The sequence below is a fragment of the Lucilia cuprina genome, chromosome 4, assembly GCF_022045245.1.
Source record: "Lucilia cuprina isolate Lc7/37 chromosome 4, ASM2204524v1, whole genome shotgun sequence".
NCBI classification, from domain to species: Eukaryota; Metazoa; Arthropoda; class Insecta; order Diptera; family Calliphoridae; genus Lucilia; species Lucilia cuprina.
The window spans coordinates 2071051-2097053 of NC_060952.1; the positions used below are offsets into that span (position 1 = coordinate 2071051).

A 26003-nucleotide genomic window follows, 5' to 3' on the forward strand; every position below is an offset into this window, starting at 1 on the left:
GATAATATACTTACAATACTTACCGATTTATATGAAATTTTGGTCCATAAAAAAATTTAAGTATTTCATAAAAATATTAGTATTTTTAAGCCTGTTATGAACATTAGTCATTTCCTAAAAATTTTAGGTCCTATCGTTCTTTTAAGAGACTTACAGTCTGACTGACAGACATGTCTAGATCGTTTGAAAATAAGGACCTAGAAAATGTCAATGTTAAAAATGAGATCGAAAATTTATAGTCGAAACTAGGTAATTCAAATTAATTTTTAATCACTTTCTGGTTAACAGCTTTTCAAATCAGCCGAAAAAACCGAACAGTAAAAAATGCGTTCTGTAGCTATGTATATCGGAAATCCAGGATGTAAGATAACTTTTTGATGATGTAAAAATATGATAAATAAACATTTTATAAAAAGTTCGGCATCTAACAATGACTAATGATTTTATTACAATTAAAATTTTGTGTTGTGTTTTCTGCAAAAATTTCAAATAAAATATTTTTTTTATTTTAAATATTTGAAACTATTCCATTGATTCAAGTAAGAAGGAAAATAAATATATTTTTGCCGGTAGTTCACATTACGCGTCTTCGCGTCAACTCATTACGCGCTTTTCATACCTACTTCGCGTTCTACGCTTCAAGTTAGACCTGGTTCGGACTTCTTAAAATGGGAAAATGTGTGTAAGAAAAGGAGATAATTGATATTTTTCTCTCACACACAATCAAATCAAAAGTTTCCCAGTGTGAACCAGGTCTTACAAGCGGCGCACGAACAGCTTATATGTTTGTGCGCCTCTTGTGACGCTTATAAAAGTATATCTACTTTAAGCATTCTACGCGTCAAGGTATTCTACGCTTTTGGGTTTGTAACTCTTGGCATATAAATACTTTTTTGACAGACGCGTAGAATGCGAGAAAGCGTAGAACGTGTGGCTTTTCTTTGTTATACATATGTATATATTTCGTTTATAAAAAGGTAGAAAGTCAATAAAACGACTTCTATAGTATACAAAAATGTCGACTTTTTGTTTAAATATACCTAAAATATTCGAAAACCCTTCATACAATACTTTGCGTCCAACTGCAACTGAAAGTTCGAGTTTACTGTATGTGTTTAAATGAGGACGATCACAATCAAAACGTCAAACCTGTGCGACATCGAAAGTTGAAAAATATTCTTCTATTTTTCGTACGAAACAGAAGAGGAAGAGAAAATGAAAACAAAACGGTCAAAAATATTGTTTGTCCTTTTTGTTCTGTTTAATTGTGATTTGTGCGTGTGAAAAACTCTATTTTTAAATTAAATGTTTTGTTTTGTTATTCTTGTCATTCGTACAAAAACAATCAATCCAATTAACACGTAGTTTCTAAAACAAAAGTTTCTATGTGTAGGCATTAAGGAAACTTTAAAAGAGAATTATGAAAAAGTTTCTCAACTAAAGTTTCCGTGTATGGACTGTCACTATCAGAAATTCTGCTTTAAAAGTGTTATTTTTGTAGTTTTGTCGCCCAACTTCTTCTTCTTCTTCTTACAAAATGCCGTTATAATTACCGACGCTTTTTTAATAATTTTTAAAGTTTAGATTTTTACCACGTTTTATTCGAGTTAATTCAGGAATCGTTTTATAAATAAAAAAAATTAAATTTATAGCAGGAATGGATGAAGTATTGTGTTCAAAATGTGGACAAGGTGCCCAATTTAAATGTGAACGTTGTCTGGAGCCGTATTGCAGTTCACAGTGTCAAGTAAACGATTGGCAAGATCACAAATCAAAATGCTACAAATTTCCGTAAGTATCCATTTGAAAGTATGAAGCAATTTTAAATTTCTTTTATTGCAGAAATTTAGTTCCCATTAATATGCTTAAATCTGTATCCAGTAATTTGCACTTGGATAAAGCCTTAAACAGTCAGCGACGTTCATTTGGTTCTACCCACAATCTCAATGAAAGTCGTCGCTCAAGTACACCTATTAATGGTAACAAGGCGAAACCAAAAAAGTTACTAAATGATGATGATTTCAACATGGTTCCAAAAGCCACTGCTGCTGCATCTGCTGTGTCGGTAGTGAAACCAATTAATGAAAGGCCCTCTACTTGGCGTGTGGCTTTCCCGCCTTCAGAGGGATTTTTTGACGCCATGGTTCAATTTAAGGAAGAAGTTGAATGTGCGAAGCGTATTGTGTGGGTTACAGATATCAAGTATTATAGTTCCCTTCGTAAGCTATTGGCAGAGATAAATCGTTCAATAAATCAAAAGTGTCCCTGTAGTCCAGACGATATATATGAGGGTGCTTTAGTTGCTGCACCTTTAGATCAGATGTTATACCGAGCAGAGATATTGGAAAACAGTCCTGAAGTCCAAAAAGCCACAGTACGTTTAATAGATTATGGCAATGAAGTCCGCGTGCCTTATACTCAACTATTTGCACCCATTCCGATTATGTGCAACTTGAATGCTTATGCTTTTCGTATATGTTTGCCGAAAGATTATGGACCTCTGGAAATTGAAAGTATTGTTACCATCAGAATTGTGGGTGAAAAACAGCCGGATAATTACTACAATGTAGAGTGCAAACTAAAGTCAGTACCTTTGCATTTGCCAATCGAATTGTTAAACAAGGAACCGATTTTAAAAGTTGTAAAATGCTTTACGGATGGCCGTCATGCTTTATTACGCTTGTGCAATGGTGGTGGTGTTGATGACCAGGAATTTGATAATATCCTTAATTCACCTCAAAGTATCAGTTTTGAATTTGAATCTTTGCCCAAAGTGGGTGCATTTGTAGCAGCCCGTACGCAGAATAGTTGGAAACGCGCACGCCTTTTGGGATTTTATGAAAAGCAACATCAATACCTGGTTTATACGATTGATGAAGGCGTAATAAGTATGTCACCACAAATAAAAAGAGTACCCGAAACTTTTGTTACTCAACCAATACGCGTTTTTGCTATATCTACTAATTCGCCCGATTGTATGCTTTCTGAAGCTATGCTAATGGCTGCAAAAGGTTTAACTTTACAGTTACTACCCGCTACAAGTTCAACAATAAGCACCGATTCTAAAACTCAATTACCCTGTGGTTTATTTGATGAGCAGCGCAAAATAATGGATGTTGTAATTGCATCAGTTTTCACTGGTTCTTTAAGCGAGCTGGGTCTTAAACTGTGGCACGAACGCATACCAGAAGGTAGCTCGGTTATTGTCTCACATGTTCTCACCTACAAGGAGATATATATTGCTTCGCAATTAAGCAGCGAGTATCCCAAGATACTAACATCAGAGTACGCGAAATGTGCACCTTTTGCAACAAATGAACCTATTGACAAAAACGACGTCGTCATATATTGTCAAAATGAAGGACAACTGACAACGCAATGTTGTAGAGGACAGGTAACTTTACTTTTTACACTTAATTCCCTTAATAGATAGGTATTATAATTATTTTTTATTTCGTTTTATTGCTAATAAATTATTAGATCATTAGTTCTGAGGGTGGTAACGAATTTAAGGTTATTGATATTGATAGCGGTTTGGAACAAATGGTTTCACGTCGTTATCTTCGAAAGCCCACGCTACTTGTCTGTTCTTTGCCAGTGCGTTGTTACCGCGTGGTGCTTATGTTCTTGGAAAGCATACCAACTCCCATAGCAAACAACAAAGCTTTAGAAGCTCTCGAAACATGCATGCAAAATGCTGTCGAATTTGATGTTACCTACAGCGATAATAACATTAATACCGTAGACTTGCTCTTTCGTACCAAAGAAAAGCAATCGCTGTGTAAAAAATTATTGCCAATGGTATTTGAACCAGCTACGAAACAAACCCAGATTGCACCAATTTCTACACTATCCGAACACATATCATATCCATTGTCACCACCCAACACTCCACTTGCATGTCAGCCTCCCGCTACGTTTCCACTGCAAAATAACTCTGCAAAAATGCCAGAAGTATTGACTTCTTCTGTGGTTGCCAAAACTAACGAAGTATTTACAATTGATGACTTGGATGTTATACCAATTGTATGTGGCGATAATGTTCCATTGTATGTTCTGGATCCCACTACCATACTTAATTTAGAAAGTCCATATATTACGGCAGCGGATTACAACAATAAAGAATTTTTGGCAAAAATGGAACAACATTTAAAAAATGTCGCTGACTATTGCAAAAGTGATAAGGCACCAAAAAATGGTTATGCTCCCAAGTAAGTTATTTTTAACTTATTTTCTTTTTGATATCACTTTCCATTTTTTTAATAGGAAAATGGAAATTTGTTTATCCGTTTTTGCGGAAGATGGTGAATGGTATCGTGCCATGTGTATTGATCATAAACCGAATGATGTCTATGTTGTCATGTTTTTGGATTACGGGAACATATCAAAAGTTAACAAGATGGACATTATGCCCATGACTTCAGATCTAATGTTTCCATCAAATGCTAATATGGTTTATATAGACGGTAAGACATTGGAATAATTGTTGTATATAATTTTATATACATTTATATTTTATAGGTATTACTACTAAAGAACAAGGCGTAGCATTTATAAAGAATATTCAAAAGAATCCTATTATTCATGCCAAAGTTAGCAAGCTAGATGATGCAGATGCTTATATGGCAAGAATATGTACTTAATTGTCCATCTTTATTTTAAGAATTGGTGGTATCGTATTAATACTATTCTTTGTTTGAATGACCCTGGAGGCCATTCATTATTGATGTATTTTCAAATTGACTTGAAATGAATTTGTTTTTGTTTTTATATTCAATTTTGTATTTTTAGTTTTACAAAACTTAGAATAAAATATGAATTTATGTTCTTTTTTTAATAACGTAAGAGTTGTTTCCTTTAGTTTAAACTTGAAAGGACTATGTATATCTTGTGAAGACTAACAAATTCTTAGATTTCATATCATGTCTCCCCAGGAAAATGTGTATTAGTTTCACAACTCATTCTAGTTTGGCATTGAGACCAATGATTTTTGTTCAAAATTGATACTTGGTACTAGTTCTGAGGTTAACTAATAGAGTTGACACTAGTTATTGGGATAATTTTGAAACCAGTTCTTTAATCCATGGTTTTTGTTCGTATGTATTAATCTCAGACCTAATTTTAGGGAATCATTATAGGACACGTATGTATCCTTTTTGAAAAATGTTTGAAATTAAGATTAGGAAGAATTATGGTGTGCAGAATATCACAGATAATGAACGAAGAAATATTACTATTCGAATTGAAATGGTGAATGTTAATAAAATACACATGCTGTTTTTAAATTTAAAGATATATTCATATAAATGAGTTTGCTTAGTACTTTACAATTAGCATAAAAAATATTTTTAATAAATCTAGTCAAGTCGTGATATTGTATATCTGACCTTATATGAGAGCATACACATTTGTCTTAATAGTAAAACAGATTAGAATGAATAGGATATGAAACAGTGTAATTCATGTCATATGCGTAACTAAAGTTTAAATATGAACAAATAAGCTAATGGTATTGTAAAGAGGTGGATGCAATTAAAATATTGTAAGATGCCATAATGTAATAATATTAAAATAACCAATAAATTATAAAAGCTTGGCTTTGCGCATTTTATTTAACAATTCTTTAGATTCGACATAACAAACATCATCAACTGATCGAATATTTTCAATGTTAAGACGTGTAAAAGACTTGCAGTTCTGCTCTAGGAAGTCTTTAAGTTCATCTGATATATCCTCTGGTAAACCTGCAAATAAAAATTAATAATAACAATTTTGAAAAAATATATATATTAAGAAACGAACCATCAAGAGCACAAATAGTTGTATAGCAAGGCATAGTTAATGACATGGGATAACGTCGTATTAATTTACTCGATAATTCCATTTCGTTTGTGAAGTCAACATAAACCACCAGAAATTTATCTTCTGAAATTATTTCCACTACCTTTGCCCTGTACCAGTCATTTTCGAACATTGCTAAGCAATATTCGTTTATCCTTAAAAATATAAAAAATTTAATTAACTCTATGTTTAATATCAATATACAGTTTATACCTACTTTGGTTTGTATGCCTGGTCACTGACTTTATAATCTTGTAAAAATTTTGATACTGCATTCAAATTTTCGCAATATTTATCTAATAAACAGCCGATATAACCACTTCCAGTATAACTGTCGTCCACAATAATGATTTTGCAATTACGATCTTTTTCATTTATTGGAATAATTTCAAATGGCTATAAAAAAAGATAAATATTAGAATAATTATATTTTGTGTCTTAAAATGCAATGTGGCGGCCATGAGGTTATTGTTAAATATAACATCAAATATTTCCTAAAGTTTCAACTTTTTTAACACATGTTCTTCAGGGATCACGACACATTACATTTTGTTCCGCTAATTTGTTGCATATGGGTTCTTTTCCCTCCAAAGTAAATTTTCCCCAAAAAATCTGGACATAAATGTCGTGATAATCGAAGGACATTATGTTACGCATAAAAAATAATTTGTTAAAAAAAGATCTAAAGGAAATATATGATTTTATAGTTCATATATACTAAAGGTGCTAAATTCATGGCCACCACTGTATGTATATGCGGTTTTAAATAAAAATAAAATGAAAACTTTTAAGGAATTTCAAATTTAAGATTTTTTAATCTAAATTTGCAACTAATACAAAAAATCCATTATAAAAATGTTACTATACTTACAGGTTGTAGACAAGGCTTATGCATTTGAATTTGACGAGGTGACGCCGCAGGTTTCTTCTTTGCTGGAGGATTTACAACACTTTGGCTTACAACCGATTCAACCTTATTTTCTGCTGTAGATGAATTATTATCACTATCCTTTTTATTTGAATTTCCATTCATCGGTGGTTTCTCTAATCCATTACTTTGTACTTCATTACTGTTTGACAATGAAGAGGTAGTTGAGACAAGTTCTATATCTTTATCACTTTTTTTATTCTTCATGAAATCCAAAATCAATGTATTTAATAATGTATTATTTTGCCAGTTATATAGTTTAACATTACCACCAGCTTCATCTGGTTCAACAAATTCCACTCTATATTCCATATTGGCGAATTTATTTAATGACTCCAGCAATTTAATATCACTTGAGAAATTAACAATATCCTTAAGTTGTACGACGTTGTTGAAACATGGCAAATTTATGATTGCCCGTGAAACTCTGCGCAAATCTTTCAAGTAACGTCTACTTATTTCTCCAAAGTCCATGAAACGTATGCGGTAATAATTTTCTTTACGCCCTCCCAAGATTTGCACTCTACACCACTTGTCTTCTCTTAGCGCTAGAGCATATGCATTCGTTTTGGGATTCTCAGAAAACGCACCAGATTTTTTTCCAAATTCATGTATTTCGTTTAAAATTTTCTTGTTTTCTGCTAGACTGGAAGGATTAGTAGAGCGAATAAAACAGCGATTAGTCGACTTAAATCCAGTCAATAGTACACAACTCCCGTGCGGCGGCAAATTACTGTTATGCTGAACTTTGAGTTCATTATTTGGGATAGTTTGTTGATGTGATTCCTCCCTGGCAACTTCCATTTTTAAAGACGATACGATCCTAGATTTAACTAATTTCCTAATAGAAAATTAAGAAATATAAAATTGTTTCCATTTTTGATAGAATTAATAATCTTACGGCATGGGAAAACATATATAACGATGATTTTGCCAATCTCTGCGCTGACAAAATTCCGAACAATAGAAATCACCACACCGGTCACATTTGCTTTCGGCCTTATCTCCACATAAATTACAAAAGCCGGTGTCATTTAACGCAAGTTCATCAAAATTTGAAGCTGCTGCAGCCCCAGCCAAATCATGGTTTTCCTCCGATGAGTTGTTGGTCATTTTTGTTATAAAGTTATTTACTTTATTTATATACTTTTAATACTTCTCAACTGTTTTAACACAAACAAATATCTTTAAAGCTTCTTACTATACAAATTTATAAAAAAGAATGTAATTTTGCAACAATCTCAAACAATTAAAAGTATTGCTTATGCAGCGTGTTTAGATGATTTTTGTATTTAATAAAGTTGTTTTTAAACTCTAGAAGTAGTAAGTCCTGTTTTATAACTTGATTTTAAGACATGCCTTTTTTGCAAAATCTTGAATGTTTACATTGTGACTGCAGACGTGCTTGCTAATGAGTGTTGCCATATTTATAATTATTAATTTAAATATTTTATAAACGATTTAATATTTCTTTTTTTATATAAATCTTTAACTTAATTTATTTAACTTAATTTAAATTGAAAAATATAATTTATGATTTTTCGACAAAAAATTGATTGCACGATTATTCGAAAGTCGATTATAGAACCCTAATTCAAACATTGCTACATTTTTACTTCAATTGACTTGGCATTACTTAACATTAGTAATGCCAAGTTTTATAAAAAATATACCACTGTCAAATTCCGTTACAATGAATAAACATTTATAATTTTAAATTATGCATTACACTTACAGTTGGTAATATCTATACTTACAAGAAATCCCATACGTAACCAATCAACGATATAAAAAAGTTTAACTAAGTCTGTTTTTTTTTGTTGTTAATTTTAATTGTTATAGCAGCTTTAACTTTTATTTGAACAGCTGTTCTTTTGTTTTTAAATTTGTATATATTTAATTTATTATGTATTTATTTTGAACCTAGTTTAATAAGTTTAACTCCAGTATAGAAATTTTAGTCTTTTATTTCTCTCTTTAAGAGGAGTGTTGAGTGAAATGTTCTATTTTATAATATTATTATTTAGTCGAACTATAACACCTTCTTCCCTCACACCTATTGTAGGTGGTGACATTGTTAGAAATGAGGGTACTTATAACTACAAATAATTGTAAGGATTTTAATGCTAATAAAACATAAAATAAATTTAAGGTGTTATTAAATATCCCTACATGGTGTCATTGCAGCAGAAATTTAATAAAACTCCTGAAAATGACGAAATTTACTATAAACATTTTTGTGGTGGAAGCTTACTTAACTCTCAATGGATTTTATCGGCAGGTCATTGTTTATGGAATAAGTAAGTAAAAAGTCAATATTTTGATATATGTATGTATAATATACATTAGAGTTATAACCAAAATTAATTCCTATCACTACATGAAAGCCAATAGTGTTCTAATAAAAAGATCTAATTATACCCTACACCACTGTAGTGGGGAGGGTATTATGCGTTTGTGTTGAAGTTTGTAACATCCAAAAATATTGGGTCTAGACTTACCTTAAAGTATACCAATCGCCTCAGAATCACTTTCTGAGTTGATTTAGCTATGTCCGTCTATCCGTCCATGTAAACCACGCACGCTACAGGTCGCAATTTTCAAGATAATTTGATGAAATTTGGCACATACTTTTTCTTTGGTTTAAGGACGATCGCTATTGAAAATGGTTGAAATCGGTCTATTATTTCTCCTAGTACCCATACAACCGTACCTCCCGAACCAGGCCTTTCGTCTCATAATTACGTTAAATGTTTTATAATGTCAACAAAAATCAGCAAAAATTTGTTTTATAGAACAATAAATGGCAATACTAATTTTTATTGTGATTGGGCATTATTTGACCCTAGTCCCCATACAAACTCCCCTTCAGAAAATGATTTGAAGGTCAAAATTAACTTATAATTACTTATAAAACGATTAAAATCTACATAAATGACTTTGAAATAGACGTAAATTCATCTATCAAAATTTAGATATTTACCTCTTCTCCCCTATGAACCCTCTTGTAGAAAATCTCTTTTTTTGTCAAGAATAAGTAAAAATATTCCACAATAAAACAAATTAAATGCTTTATTTAAAAAAAAATCCACAATTTTAACATATTGACTGGTGTAGGGTATCATATGGTCGGCAATGTCCGACTATAAATTCATACTTGTTTCTTGAGTCATTTTGTGCAAAAAACTTTCGCGCAAATCGATTTTCTAAAACCATTCATAAAAAATAACATGAATTTTCAGTAGTATAATCTTCACTATATTTATCACCACTTCTCAAAAGTAATGCTAAGTACTACTACCAGTGACCCAAGAAACTAGTTTTCATTGCTCGAACACTACTGGCTACCACGTAGTGAAAGGGCCAAATTTTTGTTAATGTCTGATTTGCTTTAAAGAATCATAACTCAAAATTCGAACTACTTTTTTAACAAAGAGTAAATATGCATATATTTTAAACTAATTACAACAGGAATTTAGTTTTTAATTAAAACTTTTAATTTGTTTTTATTTTGCACGAGCAAAAGCACAATAACAAATATTACTCTATTACAGAAATATTGCAAATGTTTTCGCTGTAATAGGCCATGAAAATATAACAAATATTAGACAAGAACATCGTCTAGCAATTGATCGCGTTGAATTTATCCACTTTCAGCCGTAAGTATTTCATATATTTTATAGTAATCCAGCTATGTGTCTAATAAACAAATTTTTATTTTATAAAAAAGTACAAATCTGCAAAATGATATCGCTTTGTTGCATTTACAAAAGAACAATATCCCTGATATCAGCTTTAACAACTATGATTTCTACGGAAAGTTGCCTAGTTATGGAATGAAGGCTTATAGAAAAAGTAAGTTTCTAAAAATATAATAAACCGGTAATTGCTTAAAATTTTTTTGATAGTTTTATATCAATCAATGACTACTGATTTAGATTAGAGCGTTTATGATTGAAACCTAGTTTTTCCAGTAAGATTTGGAGGCAAGTTTTAATAACTGATTCTTGTAATACTCGCATGGTGTTCTTTAGTTTTCATTACATTTTATTATATTATTCTAATAATCGAAAAAAAAAATAATTTTTTATTTAAATAATTTTTAACACAAATAATTGCCAAGTCAATGTATATGAAATATTTCAAGATCCCTGTAAAATAATTGGCTTTGGAGCAAAAAGACATGCTGGACTAATACAGGAACAATTACATGAAGCCGAAGTTTTTGTTATTACTAACAAACGATGCCGTTCGCTATTGGGATATGTTTGGGCACCACAAAAAGGAGACAATACAGTATGTGCTTTAGGAAACTCTCAGGAGGACACATGCCAGGTTTGTGTAAACATTTTAAACATTTTTAAGGCTTATACAACTTCTTTGCTTTAAGGGAGATTCCGGTGGTCCATTAATATGCCAATATAATGGAAAATATTATATATATGGCGTAGTATCGTACGGTTTAACTTGCGGCATTAAAGGTATGCCCAGCATTTATACGCTTACTGGTCCCTACATTGAATGGATTAATTTGATAATTAACGAGTGAATTATGACTTATGAATTAAAACAGATATAAATTTTAAATTACAGCATACATAATAAATTGTAACAGGAATATTTATTAACAAAATAAATTACAATTATTGATACATACATATGTATATCGGAACATAATTTTAATATCTAATTAATAGGTTTTTAATAATTAATAATAATTATAGAACATTTTAGCTAATGTAATTGTAATTTTCTAATACATACATATAAATATTTAAATGAAAGGAAATGTTGAGTATAGACATCAAATAATTGTTACTACAAACTATTAGTAACAATAACAAATAAAACAAAGAATAAATAAAACAAAATTATTTTTTAATTTGCTCTTCTTCGGATTGTGATGTCTCATTTTTCTTATTCTCATCTTTAGATTCGGCAGAAACCTCCGTCACACGATCGATAAGTTTGCCTGTACCGGTTTCAGGTAAAGTAAGAGTGAGTATACCAGCTACTAAAACGCAGCATCCACATATGGTTGTGGGTATATACCAGCCAAGAGGACCCTTAAGGAAAAAAATGTTTACATTTAAAATTGAAATTAAAAGGCAAATAATCTTACTCACCAATAAATCTACAGCATAAGGAGCTGTAATGGAACCAACATGAGCCCACGTTGAACAAGTGCCCAAAGCTGAACTACGAATTTCTGTAGGATAAAGTTCAGCTGTATACAATGTCACAACAGAATAGGTAGCACTAATGCCAAAACGACCCAACATGGCAAATGAAACAATCCAGGTGGTATTGTCTATATTTAAAAAGTTACAATTTTAATTTTCAACATTATGGAAAACTTATTAAAAAAAATCATTCAATTACCTTCTGGCACTACAAGCACCAATAGTAAAGCAATACCAGTCAAAAAGAACAGTGACATTGTTGTTATTCTACGTCCTGTTAAACGTAACATAACCACAGGCACTAAATATGATGGTAAATCAACAAGGCCTGTTATACCCACATATAGGAAACGACTTACAGCTAAATTGGAAGCATTTAAAGCTGCAACAACAAAAAATATTTTTTAACAGTTGTTCGCAGTAACTAATTTGTTTATTTTACATACCGGTTACATAATAACACAATGATGTAACACAAAACATAAAATAGGAAGTTAGAATTAATTTGCGTACTTTGGATGTGGCAAAAAGTGCAATTATTTGCTTTAGAGGACCATCTTTAATTTTTTGCCACAAAGAAATTGAAATCACTGGCTCTTCCTATAAATTTAAAAATATATATATATGTATATGTTTATAAATTTACGCTTAAAAACAATTTGATGTACAACACTCTAATCTATTTTAATAAAATATTTTGCAAAATTATTATTGATAAAAATAAGTATTTTAATTGATTATTTGTATTTTCATTTATACACTCGATGAACTCGCAAATCTAATCATAGTGACATTATTAGCTGTGATTAAAAAAATGTAATTGATTTAAAAATTAACACAAATCAGATGTATATAAAAAAACTACAATAAAATCGTTTAAGAATCATAATTATTCTCAATTAAAATACTCAATAATATATAAAATATATTAATCTTACGATTTTCTTATCAGAAGTTATGGAGGATTCAATGACTGGCTTAACAATCTCATAATGACTCTTCTGTTTAAATAAGATTCTATAGGCACGGTCGTAACGCTTGTTTGCTATAAGCCAACGTGGTGATTCATCCATCAAACTAAAAACAATAAAATATTGGTTTTTAAAGAATTCAAAAACGTAAAATATAGTTATGTTAGTTATTAAACAAATTAAAAATCGTCTTACTAGCAATTCAAAATTAACAAAAGAGCTGGTATGGTAAGAGTGAGTTGTAAATATCTCCAGGGTTGGACTAGGTAAGCAGCTACAGCCAAAATTATCATACCAACCGGATAAGAAGCAGAGAAAGCTATAGACATCCAAGAACGGTGTTTTATACAAATGTTTTCAACAACTGAAAGCACAAAGAAATTAAACAGATATTTAAGATTAATAAGTATCAAACATACTCATTGCAAATGCAGGATAGAATAGACCAGAGGAAGCTGAACCCAAACCAAAACGACCAATTAAGAATAGGAAATACCAAGGAGAAAATGTACAAAAGAAACTGGATACGACAAAAAATGCGGCACCTAAAGTAAACGATGATTTACGGCCAAACCTATTCGAAAAGGATTAAATAATATATTTATATTTAGACTTTATTAAACAATCCTTGTATACTTACTTGTCTGAAAAGATTCCAAAAGAAAAGGAACCAAAAAATTTACCAAGAGCAATAACTACTTGGGCCGATGTACGCTCAACAGCACGTTCACACACCAGATCCCAATCAGCTACAAATGTACTTTCAGGCGATGTATAATTATAGGAACCTTTTGCTTTACAAGAAACCTCAGCCGGTAAACTAATTTCTGACATGCTCGACGTATAATTATAGGCTTCTTCATAGGACATTTTACTCAAATGTTTGTAATCCCAATCCCATACTGTACAGCCCTTTGTTGTCAAGTCCTTCTGGGAAATACTACGTATTTGATCAACAGTCCAATTTGTTGTCTGAAGTTCTGCTATACTACACCATTGATCGTCTGGCAAATGACCAATCATAGTATATGAGTTCACGTGAAATCCATTTAAAATATTTGGTAATACACAAAGGAAAAATATGGACCTGTATATCGTATAAAGTAATTTTTATAAATATCATTGTTTTATTTTATATTTATATATACATTTTAAATGAGATCTTTCGTTTTTTGTTTTGGATATCACTTTGATAATCCTGCAAAGCATCTTTAAACGATTTATTTAAAATTAGTTATTGAAAAACTTGTATTGTTAAAAAAAAACGAATTTTGATGTAGGATACACTAGAAATAAATAACCAATAAATCGTGCTTAAGTTATCCTTTTCAAAATATTAAAAAATTCCTAAGGGACACATGTTCAATTTCAACTTTATTTTGTTTTATAATGATTCTAAAAATATTTTTTGAGTATATCGATGTCCGTTCTTGAGCTGGATTGGCTCTTCAGCTATTTCTAAATTTTACTGTTTTTATCTTTAAAAAAATATACAATATTATATAAAATGTATTTGTTTTGAAGCCGCGTTTTGTACAAAAAAACCTAAAAAAATATTTTTTTTAATATGACAAATGTGAAGAGACCGTTTACAAACAGCCATCGCCAGACTTAACACATTTTGGGAATAATCACAACGAAAACAAGGTACATTTTTGGGGGTTACAAAAAATTTTTGCTTTCCATACAGAGTGAATTGGTCTAATATTTATAGATATGTATGTGTGTGTATTAATTTTACAAATTTTAAAAACGCTTGTTTCAGTTGTTTAGAAGGTACCGAGTCTACTTGAAAGCCATTTATAAACATAAATATAATACGTATAATTATGCCGAATTATTATTTTTATTTAATAGTTTATTAGTAATAAATAATATAAGACAAAACTTAATATTGAATTCAAACAACAAAACAAAGCATGTGTTTATAAACATTTTTCAAGTTCAATGTTTTAGTTTTAATGTTTTACGAATGCAAACTTAAAAAAATATACACAAATAGTACAGAATGAGAGAAATTTAGATTACGTGAGACAAGCTTAAATAATGAGTAAAAACTTAATTTCCTGAAAATGCTTGTAAATCCATGAGTTTTTTTTTATTGTATTATCGATATTAACCTTGTTTATACCATAAACGTACTCCTTAGTAGGAAGGTAACTACCGACATAGTTATATTTATTATTATAAGACATATAAACAAATTAGCTAAATATTTAAAAAATATAGCACAAATGTATATTAAGCTTGTGATAAAATTATCTTTTTTTGGAAATATTAAATTTTGTATCTTTGTGTTAAAAGCTACATAATTAGTAACATACATCTATATTTGGAAAAGATAATGAAAATAAAACCTCTATATCGAATAAGTCGTGTCTCACTTATTTAATTTTTTTCATGTAATGGGGGGCAGGTTTAATGTATTTATTATGATTTAATAACTAAGTTCAATAACTTTTTGTATTAAAAATACATTTACGTAATTATATAACAGAATGCAACAAATTCTGATTAATTGATATATTATTCCAAACAGGTATTTACAAAATATAAATATTTTAATATGTAATACATGTTCGCACAAAATTTGCAATATTTTGGATTAAATTAAAAACTATCAATGTTATATTTTTTGAAATGTAATTTAGTAAAAATTACTTCTAATAAATTGAGTGTACAATTTTTATTTAAATCGACTATTTTGAATAGTCTTTATAAAAAACCGATTTTTGGAAAATCCAGTTTTATAAACATACATGATATATTTTAAACATATACATATATATTCAAAAGAAAAATAATGTTTAGAATTAAATAAATATTAAAATTTGAAAAAAACATATAATATTGTTCTAAAACCGGTTAACCGAGATTTTAAAACCTAATAACCAACCCAATTACCCAAAACCTAATGTTTTAAAAAATGGTTTTCGAAAAACCGAAATATGCAATAATTCGCTTAACCAGGTAAACGTTTTATAAACAATAATTTTGAATAATTTTAAAATATGTTTGAGATTTACAAAATTATTTGTATAAGGGTCTTAATATATAAAATCCTTAACTTTAAATGCTTTGAAATGCAATGAAGTGTATAAAGTTTAAACGTCTAAAAGTGAAAATAATTTATATTATCAGTTAATTTTATGGAAATAAACATATGTAATTAAATATTATTTTTTTATAAATGCAAGGCATCTATCTATCTGAACTACACATATGTACATACATATTAAGTACAAAGTTCAGATTTTTATTGCTTTTAAAAAAATATTCTATAGTTGAAGCAAAAATCGGCTTTTTTTTAAACATGTCTCATAAGTGCATCGTGAGATAATTTTTGTACAAATTCAAAAATCTTTATAAGTTATTTTATTAATTGGCAGTAGTATTTCTTGTATTTCTTGCGATTAAAAAAAAAAACATATTTCTTAGTTTTTCAGTTATACATCCAAAATTACATTATGCTCTCAAAAAGAAAAGTCATAAATTTATTGTAAAACATTTATATTTTTTAATTATTGATGAATAAATGAAGTGTGTGGAATCAAAAGCAGTTATCTCTACTTATTTCATGAATTAAGATAGTGGTACCATTTCAATACATTTGTTAAATGCTTGTGATCGATTAAACCGCCAATATCAAACATATACAGCAATCTCCAAATTTCGGATCGTTTATTTAATGAGCATTATACTTTTTATAGCAAATCTTAGGGATTTTTTTTAAAAGGGACAAGAATGGTCAACGCTAAACTTAAATTTCTTAGCATTACAACATTCATATAACATACAAAGTATATTTTCAAAAAACTCACTCGAGTATTATCGGGTATAAATGAAAAAGAGCACATGATCCATATGGGTAATTCCAAAACGTTATTGGAGTACAAGATCCGCTTCGTAGTTATGTAAATGTTTATAAACGAACATGGCTCTGCTGACATGTTTGGATTAAATGACCCTCACTTAGGACATGCAAATGGAGCATGTATTTAATATAATTTAATTATTTACGGGACAGTTTTTTCGGGACCTCTTTACATTTATGTCAGAAGTAGTCTAAATTGCAGGGCATTTCGTGTTATTAATAATGAATTAATTTTCTTACATATATTTTTTTTTTCAATTTTTCTATGAATTTTATTACAAATTATCAAAAAATGCAAAATTTTTAAGAATTTTAAATAGCTTCCCTAATAAAAATCTGTACAATGAATACTTTTTTGATAACGGTATATTTGCTTTTTTATTTTCTTTTGCATCATTAAATTAATATAAATCATCAGAATCAAATTATTATTTGCTTAATTTTTAGTTGTAAAAATCATCGAAGAATATAAACATGGGTAATTGTTCATTAATACCTAACTTCAAGTACTGATAATTTTAGAATTAATTAATTAAATTAAATACATGAATTTGTCAAATGGAATATTACCATACAAATTTTCCACCAATTCCTACACGTTCCAATTCATTTGTAACAATTTCTTTATAAGCTTCCTCGCTAATGCTGGATTTAGATTTTTCCCCTTGATCTTGAGACATTTTTCTTTTTAGTTTTTAGTTAAAAAAACAGCAGCAATATAAATAATATTTATTATTTTCTTAATAAATTAGAAACAACTAGAACACACAATATTATTTTTTTTTTTTTTAACTTTTTAAATTTGCACACACATTTTATTCTAAAATATTTATTTTAAAAATCTTAACTTTATATTTATTTATTCCGATATGATCGCTAGTTACTCTGTTGAATGTGTAACAAAACGTTTGGCAGTGACATTGACTTTTACCGATATTTTATTTCTTAATTATGTGTATGTGTATTTATGAACATATAAATATGTATTACTATTTTCAAATTAGAGAAGAATATCCTCTTTTTAGTTTTTCTCTTCTTAGTCTCTATTTTAGTACTTTCACTTTTGTTTTTGATGTTGCGTTGTGCTGGGCTGCGTTGTCAAATACAAGCAGCAAACTCAAATGCAACAACACGAGTACATGTGCATTTGTAAGTGGTTTGTCAAAAATATTTTTTTTTATATTTTTTCTCTATTTTATTTGCGTGTATATAAATATTTATGCAGATGATTTTGTGTTCTTTGTTCTAAAAATATTATTTTTTTAATTTAATATTTTATTTTTATTTTTTATTCTTCAATTTACTTTCTCCATAATTCTATATTTATATATATTTTTTTAACTTTACTATCAATATAATCTTCTATTCAAATAGATTTACGAGTGATCGTTATGAATTCGTTTTACAGACTAAATCCAACACACATGGATCACTTCATTATATTATATTTATTGTAAGAAGAAAACAACAACAAAAATCAGCAACATTAATAAAACAAGTGTTGTATTGTGAGTACAAGTATGTATCATTAGTTTAGTTAGTACATACATACAATGAGAGTGATCGAATGCCTGTCCGTCCTTATGATCGTCTGTCCGTTCATTCATCAGTAATACACAAGTGACGACGACAAGTAAGTACTAGTACTAGTGCTGTTGTTGATATTTTCTCAACAAATCACTGTGTTCAAAATTTGTTTTTAATAAATTCGTATAAAATGTACAAGTATATATTTTATGACAAAAATTAAGAATAATCCAACGTTAATATATACATATATATGTATGAATGTACGTATAACATATTCAGAGATTAGAGACAGAGAGAGAGACATATTATGATAATAACTTTAAGTGAGGATTATTGTTCAAAGTCTTTCTTAAGTTATTCAATTATCACAAATGCGGGATAGTAATGCACTTAATAGTATAAAATTATAAATACCCAGCAGATATACGAGGAAACAATACATAAGATGATATAATTATGTACAATATTTCTTATTACTTAGTTTGTAAACATTTAACTGACTTGTAATATAGAAACAAACAATCGTACCTTTAATATCTCTAATTTAGGAAAAAAAATATATAATGTCCCTAAGTACTTAAGAATAAAAACTCTTTTTCTGCACCTTCTCTCTGAGAGAAATATAATATACATGGTCCAAAATCGAGATATTAGTTATGATGTAGCAAGAGAGTTATCTTAAACTGCTGGATACGTACTAGAGTATTCAAACGATTCATTTTTGACGATTAATCGTTCAAATTAATGAAAATTGTAAAAATTTCAAATAAAGAAAATTCAATAATAAATTTTCTTCCTTTCTTAATAAGTTTTCTTTAATAAAGATTATTTATTTGATGATTTCATATGAGTACTTCTGATTTTTAAAAAACATTCACGGAAATGATCGCTTTTCCTTCTACAACCGGTTTTAAGGAACATTAATGTATTTTTATGTATTTCTATCAACAGTTTTTTTATATAAAAAACGATTTCATATAAAAAGAAATAATTTCTAATATATGAGAAAAAACTTTATAAAAAATTACATTGAAAGAAGAGTAAAATTATAATTTTGTTTATAAAAGGAAAAAACATACAGTTTCCTATTATTCGATTAACCGAATAATTTTGACAATTAGAGCCGAATAATTTAATACCCTAGTACATACAGTTGCAATTTGATCTTATCATAGAACTTCTTACTGGTTGGATCTTATCATGAAGGTTCATTTACAAATTCTTCGAAGCGGTTCAATATACATTTAAAGTGTTTTTTATATTTTTTTGTGAAAGGACACTGCATAAAATTTATCAATAATAGATAGAACTCAACTGCAAAGCAAACGAAATTGTAATTAATGTTGTTTTAAAGATAAGTTTTATACAGTTATACATAAAATAAAAAATTAATTACAATATAATAAATTTACAATTTAATATATTGTAAGTGAACAATTGCGTTCTTAAATCGCATTTTTTTCAAGTGCAAGTAAAATTAGGTTTTGAGGTAAGTTTTAATAATTATTTTTACATATAATATAGCAAAAAAATCATTTATTTGTCCTGACAATAAAGGCAATACGATTCGCTTATACATTGATATAAACAGAGAATTGACAACTGTTCTGTCGACGTATTGTTAAGTGTTTTGATAAATATTTGTGAAAAATCGAATTTTTTTTAGCCAGGTAAGTACTAAAAATTTTCGTCAAATCGCTATAAGTGATTTTAAAAAGAATGAATACCGGAGATATATTTTCATATTATTTTAATGTTTGAATTACTTTATTATTGCATCAAATTTCAAAATCCAAATCAAAGAAATTTAGATTTGGATAAAGGTTATTCACATTTTCAAACCTTGAATTGACATAAAGAATGAAATAAAACTTAGATTGCTACAAAGCTTAGAAAGAATGTATTATATTTTATTTCGGTTTGAAACTTAAAATAATTCTCATAATTTTTAAAACCAAAGTATTTAAAAATTCAATACTTTAGTTTTATATTTCGTTGAAATTATTTCCAAAAGCACTCATTATTTATGAATGTAAATATTTTAAAATTCTTTTAAAAAAGAACAAAAATTGCACAATTAATTCTTTGGAAGTTTTGGTCCGTAAAACATTTTTATCAATAAGTTTTGATAAATTTTATTTCAAAAATTAACCTTCAAAAATCCTATTAATTGGATTAACAATTGTACATCACCATCACATCATCATCATAACACATACATGTGTATATTTAAGTACAGTGAACAAATTACCTACACGAGTTTCATTAAATTTAATAAAAATGAAAATGATAAGTAAATAAATACATAGTCAAAAAAAATAAATAAAAAAAATCAAAGCAAATCTCTAAATAAAGTGTGTGTATAGTTCTAAATTTCAAACATACACTTTAAACGCACATTCTCACTCATATAGGTTTACTGACACTACATCATTTAAAGTCCATCTCGACATATAAAATTGGATAAAACAAAACTGTTGGTTGATTATATACTTAAGTTCACTTGTGATAACTGCGACTGATGATCACATGAGTTAAAGACGCACACACTAGTGAACATTACAATTACTTAAGATGATAATAATCACAATTTCGCCTTTCTTCTCTCTCTCTCTCTCTCTCCTTCAATTATCATAAAGATTTCAATTGATAATTTTCATAGGAAATGAATGTGAATGGACTAGTGTTTCTTGTAGGCTTTTGTCAAAATTAAAACTAGGCCACTTATGAAAATAGTGTACGTGGAAACATTATATAAATTGAAAGTACTAAGAAATACAGATGACCATGTGGTTTCTCGACGACGCAAATAGCTGTGACATTGTACTTCGGCTATATCTTGCCAAGTAACTATTTGGGGTCGGCACACAAGCAATGCATTTACAGCTGCCCTAAGACCACTTTGTACAGCACCACCCAAACGACCACGATAACATGTACCAGAAGCAGCAGAAGAGGACCAAATTATACGATTCCAGGGTGTTGTCAGTGGCAAATGGCCCAGATAATTTAATTCATAGCTGTGTTGTTGAAATTCTCGAGGTACAAGCATTTCTTCTCCGAATATTTTGGCAAATTCGTGAAGTACTATTGATTTCACCAAAGGTTCTATTCCTTCCTCATGTATCATAAAACCCGCATAAACTGTAGGACGATACTCTTGAGCAATCAAAAGTGGTTCATGTTTAATATAACATCCAGAAAACCCTTTTAGACGCCAATAACCTTCCGTGTAACTGGCCAAAAAACTTGTTACAATATATTTTTCACTATCCACAGGTGAAGGTGGAGTTTGCAACTCTAAGGGGAGGGGAGGCCGAAAATAAATTTCCTGTGAGAAATTCCATGGTATTGCCAAAATTATAGCTTCAGCTACGTGATATTCATTTGAGGAATCCCTTACTTCAACAAAATCTCGATATTGATTAATCGCAATTACTTTGCGTTCATATAGAATTTCTATATTCTGAAGATGTTGTAAGAGTTTGTACAACAAATCTTTGCTAGAAAATTCTATTAAAGAATAGTTTGGAACTTCAATAATCCTATATAATTTAAATTATTAGTAAAAATTAATAATATATGTATATTTTATTTTAACTTACAGATCAATTAATCTTCTTATACCACCAGATGTGTAACATATTGACATAAAATCTTTAAAACTAATATATTTTGCCTCCGTTCCACATATTACTAAAACTAAATTCAGCATATATTTTCGAGATGAATTGAAAAACAAACGATTATGTATATGCTGTTGCATTGAATGTCCTTTACATCTAAATACAAATAACATACATAGTGAGTGATACACAAATGGATGTAGGTACATACATATTTGTATGTTGTTCTTACTTAACAAAACCTGGTTTAAAAAATTCCATTTTAAGTTCAAGTTCATGTATATAACGCTTTAGTTCATAATTTGCTAATACAGAAAAAATCCCCTCATTCATTTCTCTATAAGATTTTAAATGAGAAGATAGACTGTTTCGCTTGTACATTGGAACTTTTAGAGAATTGATTAAACGGTAAATGTGGCATTGATCTTCGCTAATCCATTTAGCTCCAATTTCTCCTAAACTGACTTGATTTAATTGACCACCCACTCTGTTTGATGTTTCCAATATTCTCACTTGAAGACTTGGTTCTGTTTGTGTTATTTTAAAAGCTGATATTAGACCCGATAATCCAGCACCAACTATTAATACGTCAATTTTATTATTTTGTTTTGTGCGTTTAGTAATTGATTCATTCACCATGATGAATATCGTTATTTTTTTATTATTTTCAAAAGTTTCTAAAAGTAATCATTATAAAAGTGATGCCAAGTTATATAAATATATTTACGAATTTATAGAGTATACTTTAAGGCTAACTTAAAAAATACCTACATTCGTTGCAATGTATGACAGCAAGTTTTAATACTAATAGGAAGTTAAATATGTATGTAGTTAACTTTGTTGATATATCAAAGGTATACATTTTTTCATTAACAATTTGGTTTAATAAACATTAAATAAATGAAAACTTAAAGCTATTTCGTATTCATTTTCAGTATCATACGGAAAAAAGTTTATTATAATTTAAATCAACATTGAATAGTTTGAATTTTTTTAGAAATTTAAATTTACATCCCTAAAAAATAGCTACAATATTAATTTAATTTAAATGCAATATTTTATTATATCGCTCTTTTACTAGAAGACTGACATAAAACAAAATTCTATTTTTCGAACCGATAGATACATAAAATGCGTCTTACGAAAGTTTTTCATATAGATTTATCGAATTTCAAATATGTCTATTAATTTTCTTTTATAAAGGTAAAAACTAATTCAAATATTTTCATGAAAATTAGATAAATAAATTTCATTTAAGATGAAAAACATATTTTACTTTACTAATTGAATATGATTTAATTTTTTAAATCCTTTGATTTGTTTAAAAATTATTCGCATCCATTTTTCTTGAAACTTACTTTATTTGACATATATAAGTAGAAAATTTTAGAATATTTAGGTGAACGATTTGCGATTGAATAAAAATTTCAATTTTTTTTCTATTTTAAGCGTCTAATGGAGATTGTTTAAACTCAACCGTTATGTCAAGACCCACATACACTGGTATGTTTTTTATTTATATTTATAGTGATACATCTCGAAATCTATATATCATATCGACTTGAAATACGGATATACTTTCAGAATAATTTCCAAAAACTAAATACAAAATGTATGTTTTTAATTAAAGTTTTCGTTAATTTCCCTATTACATTTAGAATAGTCCTCTTCTTCTTTTAAAAAACATGAATTGTTTTAATAACTAACAGCCACGTTTTTTGCTGTTTTGTGTGCGCAACACAACAAAGTTTAATTTTGTAATCAAAAACATCAAAGCGGATTAACATCTGATAAAATTTATTTTTAGATTTACTAATCTCGTTATTAATTGGTAGTTGATAGCCAACTTAAAAACCCGCTCTTAGTGTGTACTAAGTAAGCAATATATATGTACATATGTATGTATCAATGTGTAGTTTATACACATTATGTATGAAATTTATATAAAACCTATACATATTCTGATAACGTTTCAAAAAATATTTTATTATTTTTTTGCTAATATGCATCTATGTACACTGTACATATTTCTATAAAAAAATACTATTTTTAATGTTATTTTTAAGTTTTATATTTAAATTATAAAATCAGATCTTCATTTTTAATAACCCGTATTTTTTTGTTTTTTAATTTATTTTGTCGTCGCTTAAAGAAATAAAAATAATTTTTTTAATAAGAATAGAACGTTTATTAAAATCGATAATCAGATTTGAAAATCTTCGACATCGTTTTTCACGAAAAACGTAATATTACATATAATCTAAGAGGGGTTTCATAGCTTTTAACGGAAAATATTACTTGGAATGATAGTTACCTAAAAAAACAAATATAAAGAGATAATCATACGTAAGAGGCAAAAAAGATGGTGGACCACATGGGTTGAGCTAGACATTTGAAGGTTTGTTTGGTATTATCAATATATGTAGGCCAATATATCTGTACATGTTTTCGGATAGCGCCCATAGTGGACCCTCGAAAAACAGCATTAACGGTCATAACTGTTTTAAAAGTACGACAATATCAAATTTTTTAGATATACATAAAAAATTACTATAACGCTCATTACTGGCTTAAAAATACCAAAAATTCTACTTCTTTTTCGCTTCTTCGGAAGTTCTTTTTTTGATGGGTATGATTGAATTACAAATACGAGTAAAGCGTTCAAATTCAAAACTAAAAATTATTAAACAAGCCCACCCCTATCTATAACACATATTTTCCGACAATCGGTTCATATATGTACTTATGTTCTCTGTTTAAGAATATATTATTTTTATTTAATAAATATTTGGTTAATTCAAAAGAGCTCAATCTATAATTAAACTAAGCCGTATTCCAAATATCACCCTGATGTTTTACGGGATTGGTTTGATGGTGGGTACATGAGATTCGAAACATATAACGAATATAACACTCTCAGTTGTTTATATTATGTTAGGAATACTTTTCAAACAAGATTTTAATAATGAAATCTATGGAATTATCGAAAATATTGCGATTATCTCAGTGGCGTCAATGGATTTGATATTCAATGTGTTTATTCTGCAATTTAAGATTAATTAAAACAATTATAGAAATACTAATATAAAACTGGCAAATAATTTAGAATATGTATTCTACCTTAGATTTATTTTTTAATCATTGACAATTTTTTTATATACCCTACACCTCTTTAGTAAGGAGGGTATATTGGGCTTGTGCTGATGTTTGTAACGCACAATAATATTGATCCTATACAAACCTTTAAGTTTAGCATTCGGCTCAGAATCTGAGTCGATTTAGCTATGTCCGTCTTTCCGTCCGTCCATGAAAACCTTGTAATCAAACTGCAGGTCGCAATTTTGATGATAATTCGATGAAATTTTGATGATAATTAAATGAAATTTCGTATATGATCTGTATTGTCCCTGGGACGAAGCTTATTGAAAACGGTTAAGATCGGTTCATCATTTCACCTAGCCCCCATACAACTGAACCCCCGAATAGGGCTGGCGAACCTATGTGTCGCAATTTTGGAGATAATTCAATGAAATTTGGCACATGATCTTTTATGGTACCACAGACGAAGCCTATTGAAAATATTTAACATCGGTCCATTATTTCACCTAGCCCCCATACAACTCAAACCGCCAAAGTGCTTTTAAGTTCATAATTATATTTAATATACCCGTATCTCGACAAAAAGCCGCAAAACCAAGTCCTATACCAGCCTTGATGACCCTTATGAACTTTATAATTATAGGGCCCCCTAGCCCCCAAAATTTAACTTAAATGTCCACAATTTTAATCAACAATAAATGACTTAAGTATATCTGAGGCAAGATATAATTCAACTTAAATGCTTCATTATGAAAACTAAATCACATTTTATTCGTATACAAGTAGGGTATTATATGGTCTGCCTCGCCCGACTATAACTTCTTATTTGTTTTTTAATTTGAAAGTACCTACTGTTACTATTATTTTTTTTTCTTATTATAAAAAAACAGAAACATTTGTACATACATACTTCATTACATTAAATTCTTTGATTGTAGTTAATAAACATAT

General features: G+C 28.9%; 5 protein-coding genes across 5 annotated transcripts; 2 read left to right on the forward strand and 3 right to left on the reverse strand.

The window, feature by feature from the left end:
* The first annotated feature begins 1342 nt into the window (after positions 1-1342).
* On the forward strand, positions 1343-4847 carry LOC111690530. Its single transcript, XM_023453031.2, has 5 exons — positions 1343-1791; positions 1843-3394; positions 3481-4211; positions 4267-4466; positions 4522-4847. The coding sequence occupies exons 1-5, from the start codon at positions 1658-1660 to the stop codon at positions 4641-4643; spliced, it is 2739 nt and encodes a 912-aa protein (XP_023308799.2). The 5' UTR covers positions 1343-1657; the 3' UTR covers positions 4644-4847.
* A 428-nt stretch (positions 4848-5275) lies between these two features.
* Positions 5276-8059, reverse strand: LOC111690552. Its single transcript, XM_023453056.2, has 5 exons — positions 7671-8059; positions 6713-7610; positions 6059-6237; positions 5803-5996; positions 5276-5744 (listed from the first exon to the last, which is right to left on the reverse strand). Exons 1-5 carry the CDS (start codon positions 7880-7882, stop codon positions 5584-5586), a joined length of 1644 nt encoding a protein of 547 aa, XP_023308824.2. The 5' UTR covers positions 7883-8059; the 3' UTR covers positions 5276-5583.
* A 671-nt stretch (positions 8060-8730) lies between these two features.
* LOC111690601 (chymotrypsin-like elastase family member 1) lies at positions 8731-11635 on the forward strand. The gene is made up of 6 exons (XM_023453107.2): positions 8731-8858; positions 8922-9069; positions 10324-10428; positions 10500-10624; positions 10917-11104; positions 11160-11635. Exons 1-6 carry the CDS (start codon positions 8768-8770, stop codon positions 11316-11318), a joined length of 816 nt encoding a protein of 271 aa, XP_023308875.2. The 5' UTR covers positions 8731-8767; the 3' UTR covers positions 11319-11635.
* Positions 11625-18215, reverse strand: LOC111690558 (organic cation transporter protein). Its single transcript, XM_023453063.2, has 9 exons — positions 17368-18215; positions 13564-14010; positions 13343-13497; positions 13119-13287; positions 12891-13029; positions 12399-12552; positions 12152-12334; positions 11896-12080; positions 11625-11835 (listed from the first exon to the last, which is right to left on the reverse strand). Exons 1-9 carry the CDS (start codon positions 17475-17477, stop codon positions 11641-11643), a joined length of 1737 nt encoding a protein of 578 aa, XP_023308831.2. The 5' UTR covers positions 17478-18215; the 3' UTR covers positions 11625-11640.
* Positions 18216-19368: 1153 nt separating this feature from the next.
* LOC111690599 (amine oxidase [flavin-containing] B) lies at positions 19369-22624 on the reverse strand. The gene is made up of 3 exons (XM_023453105.2): positions 22186-22624; positions 21933-22109; positions 19369-21872 (listed from the first exon to the last, which is right to left on the reverse strand). Exons 1-3 carry the CDS (start codon positions 22590-22592, stop codon positions 21008-21010), a joined length of 1449 nt encoding a protein of 482 aa, XP_023308873.2. The 5' UTR covers positions 22593-22624; the 3' UTR covers positions 19369-21007.
* Positions 22625-26003: the final 3379 nt, after the last annotated feature.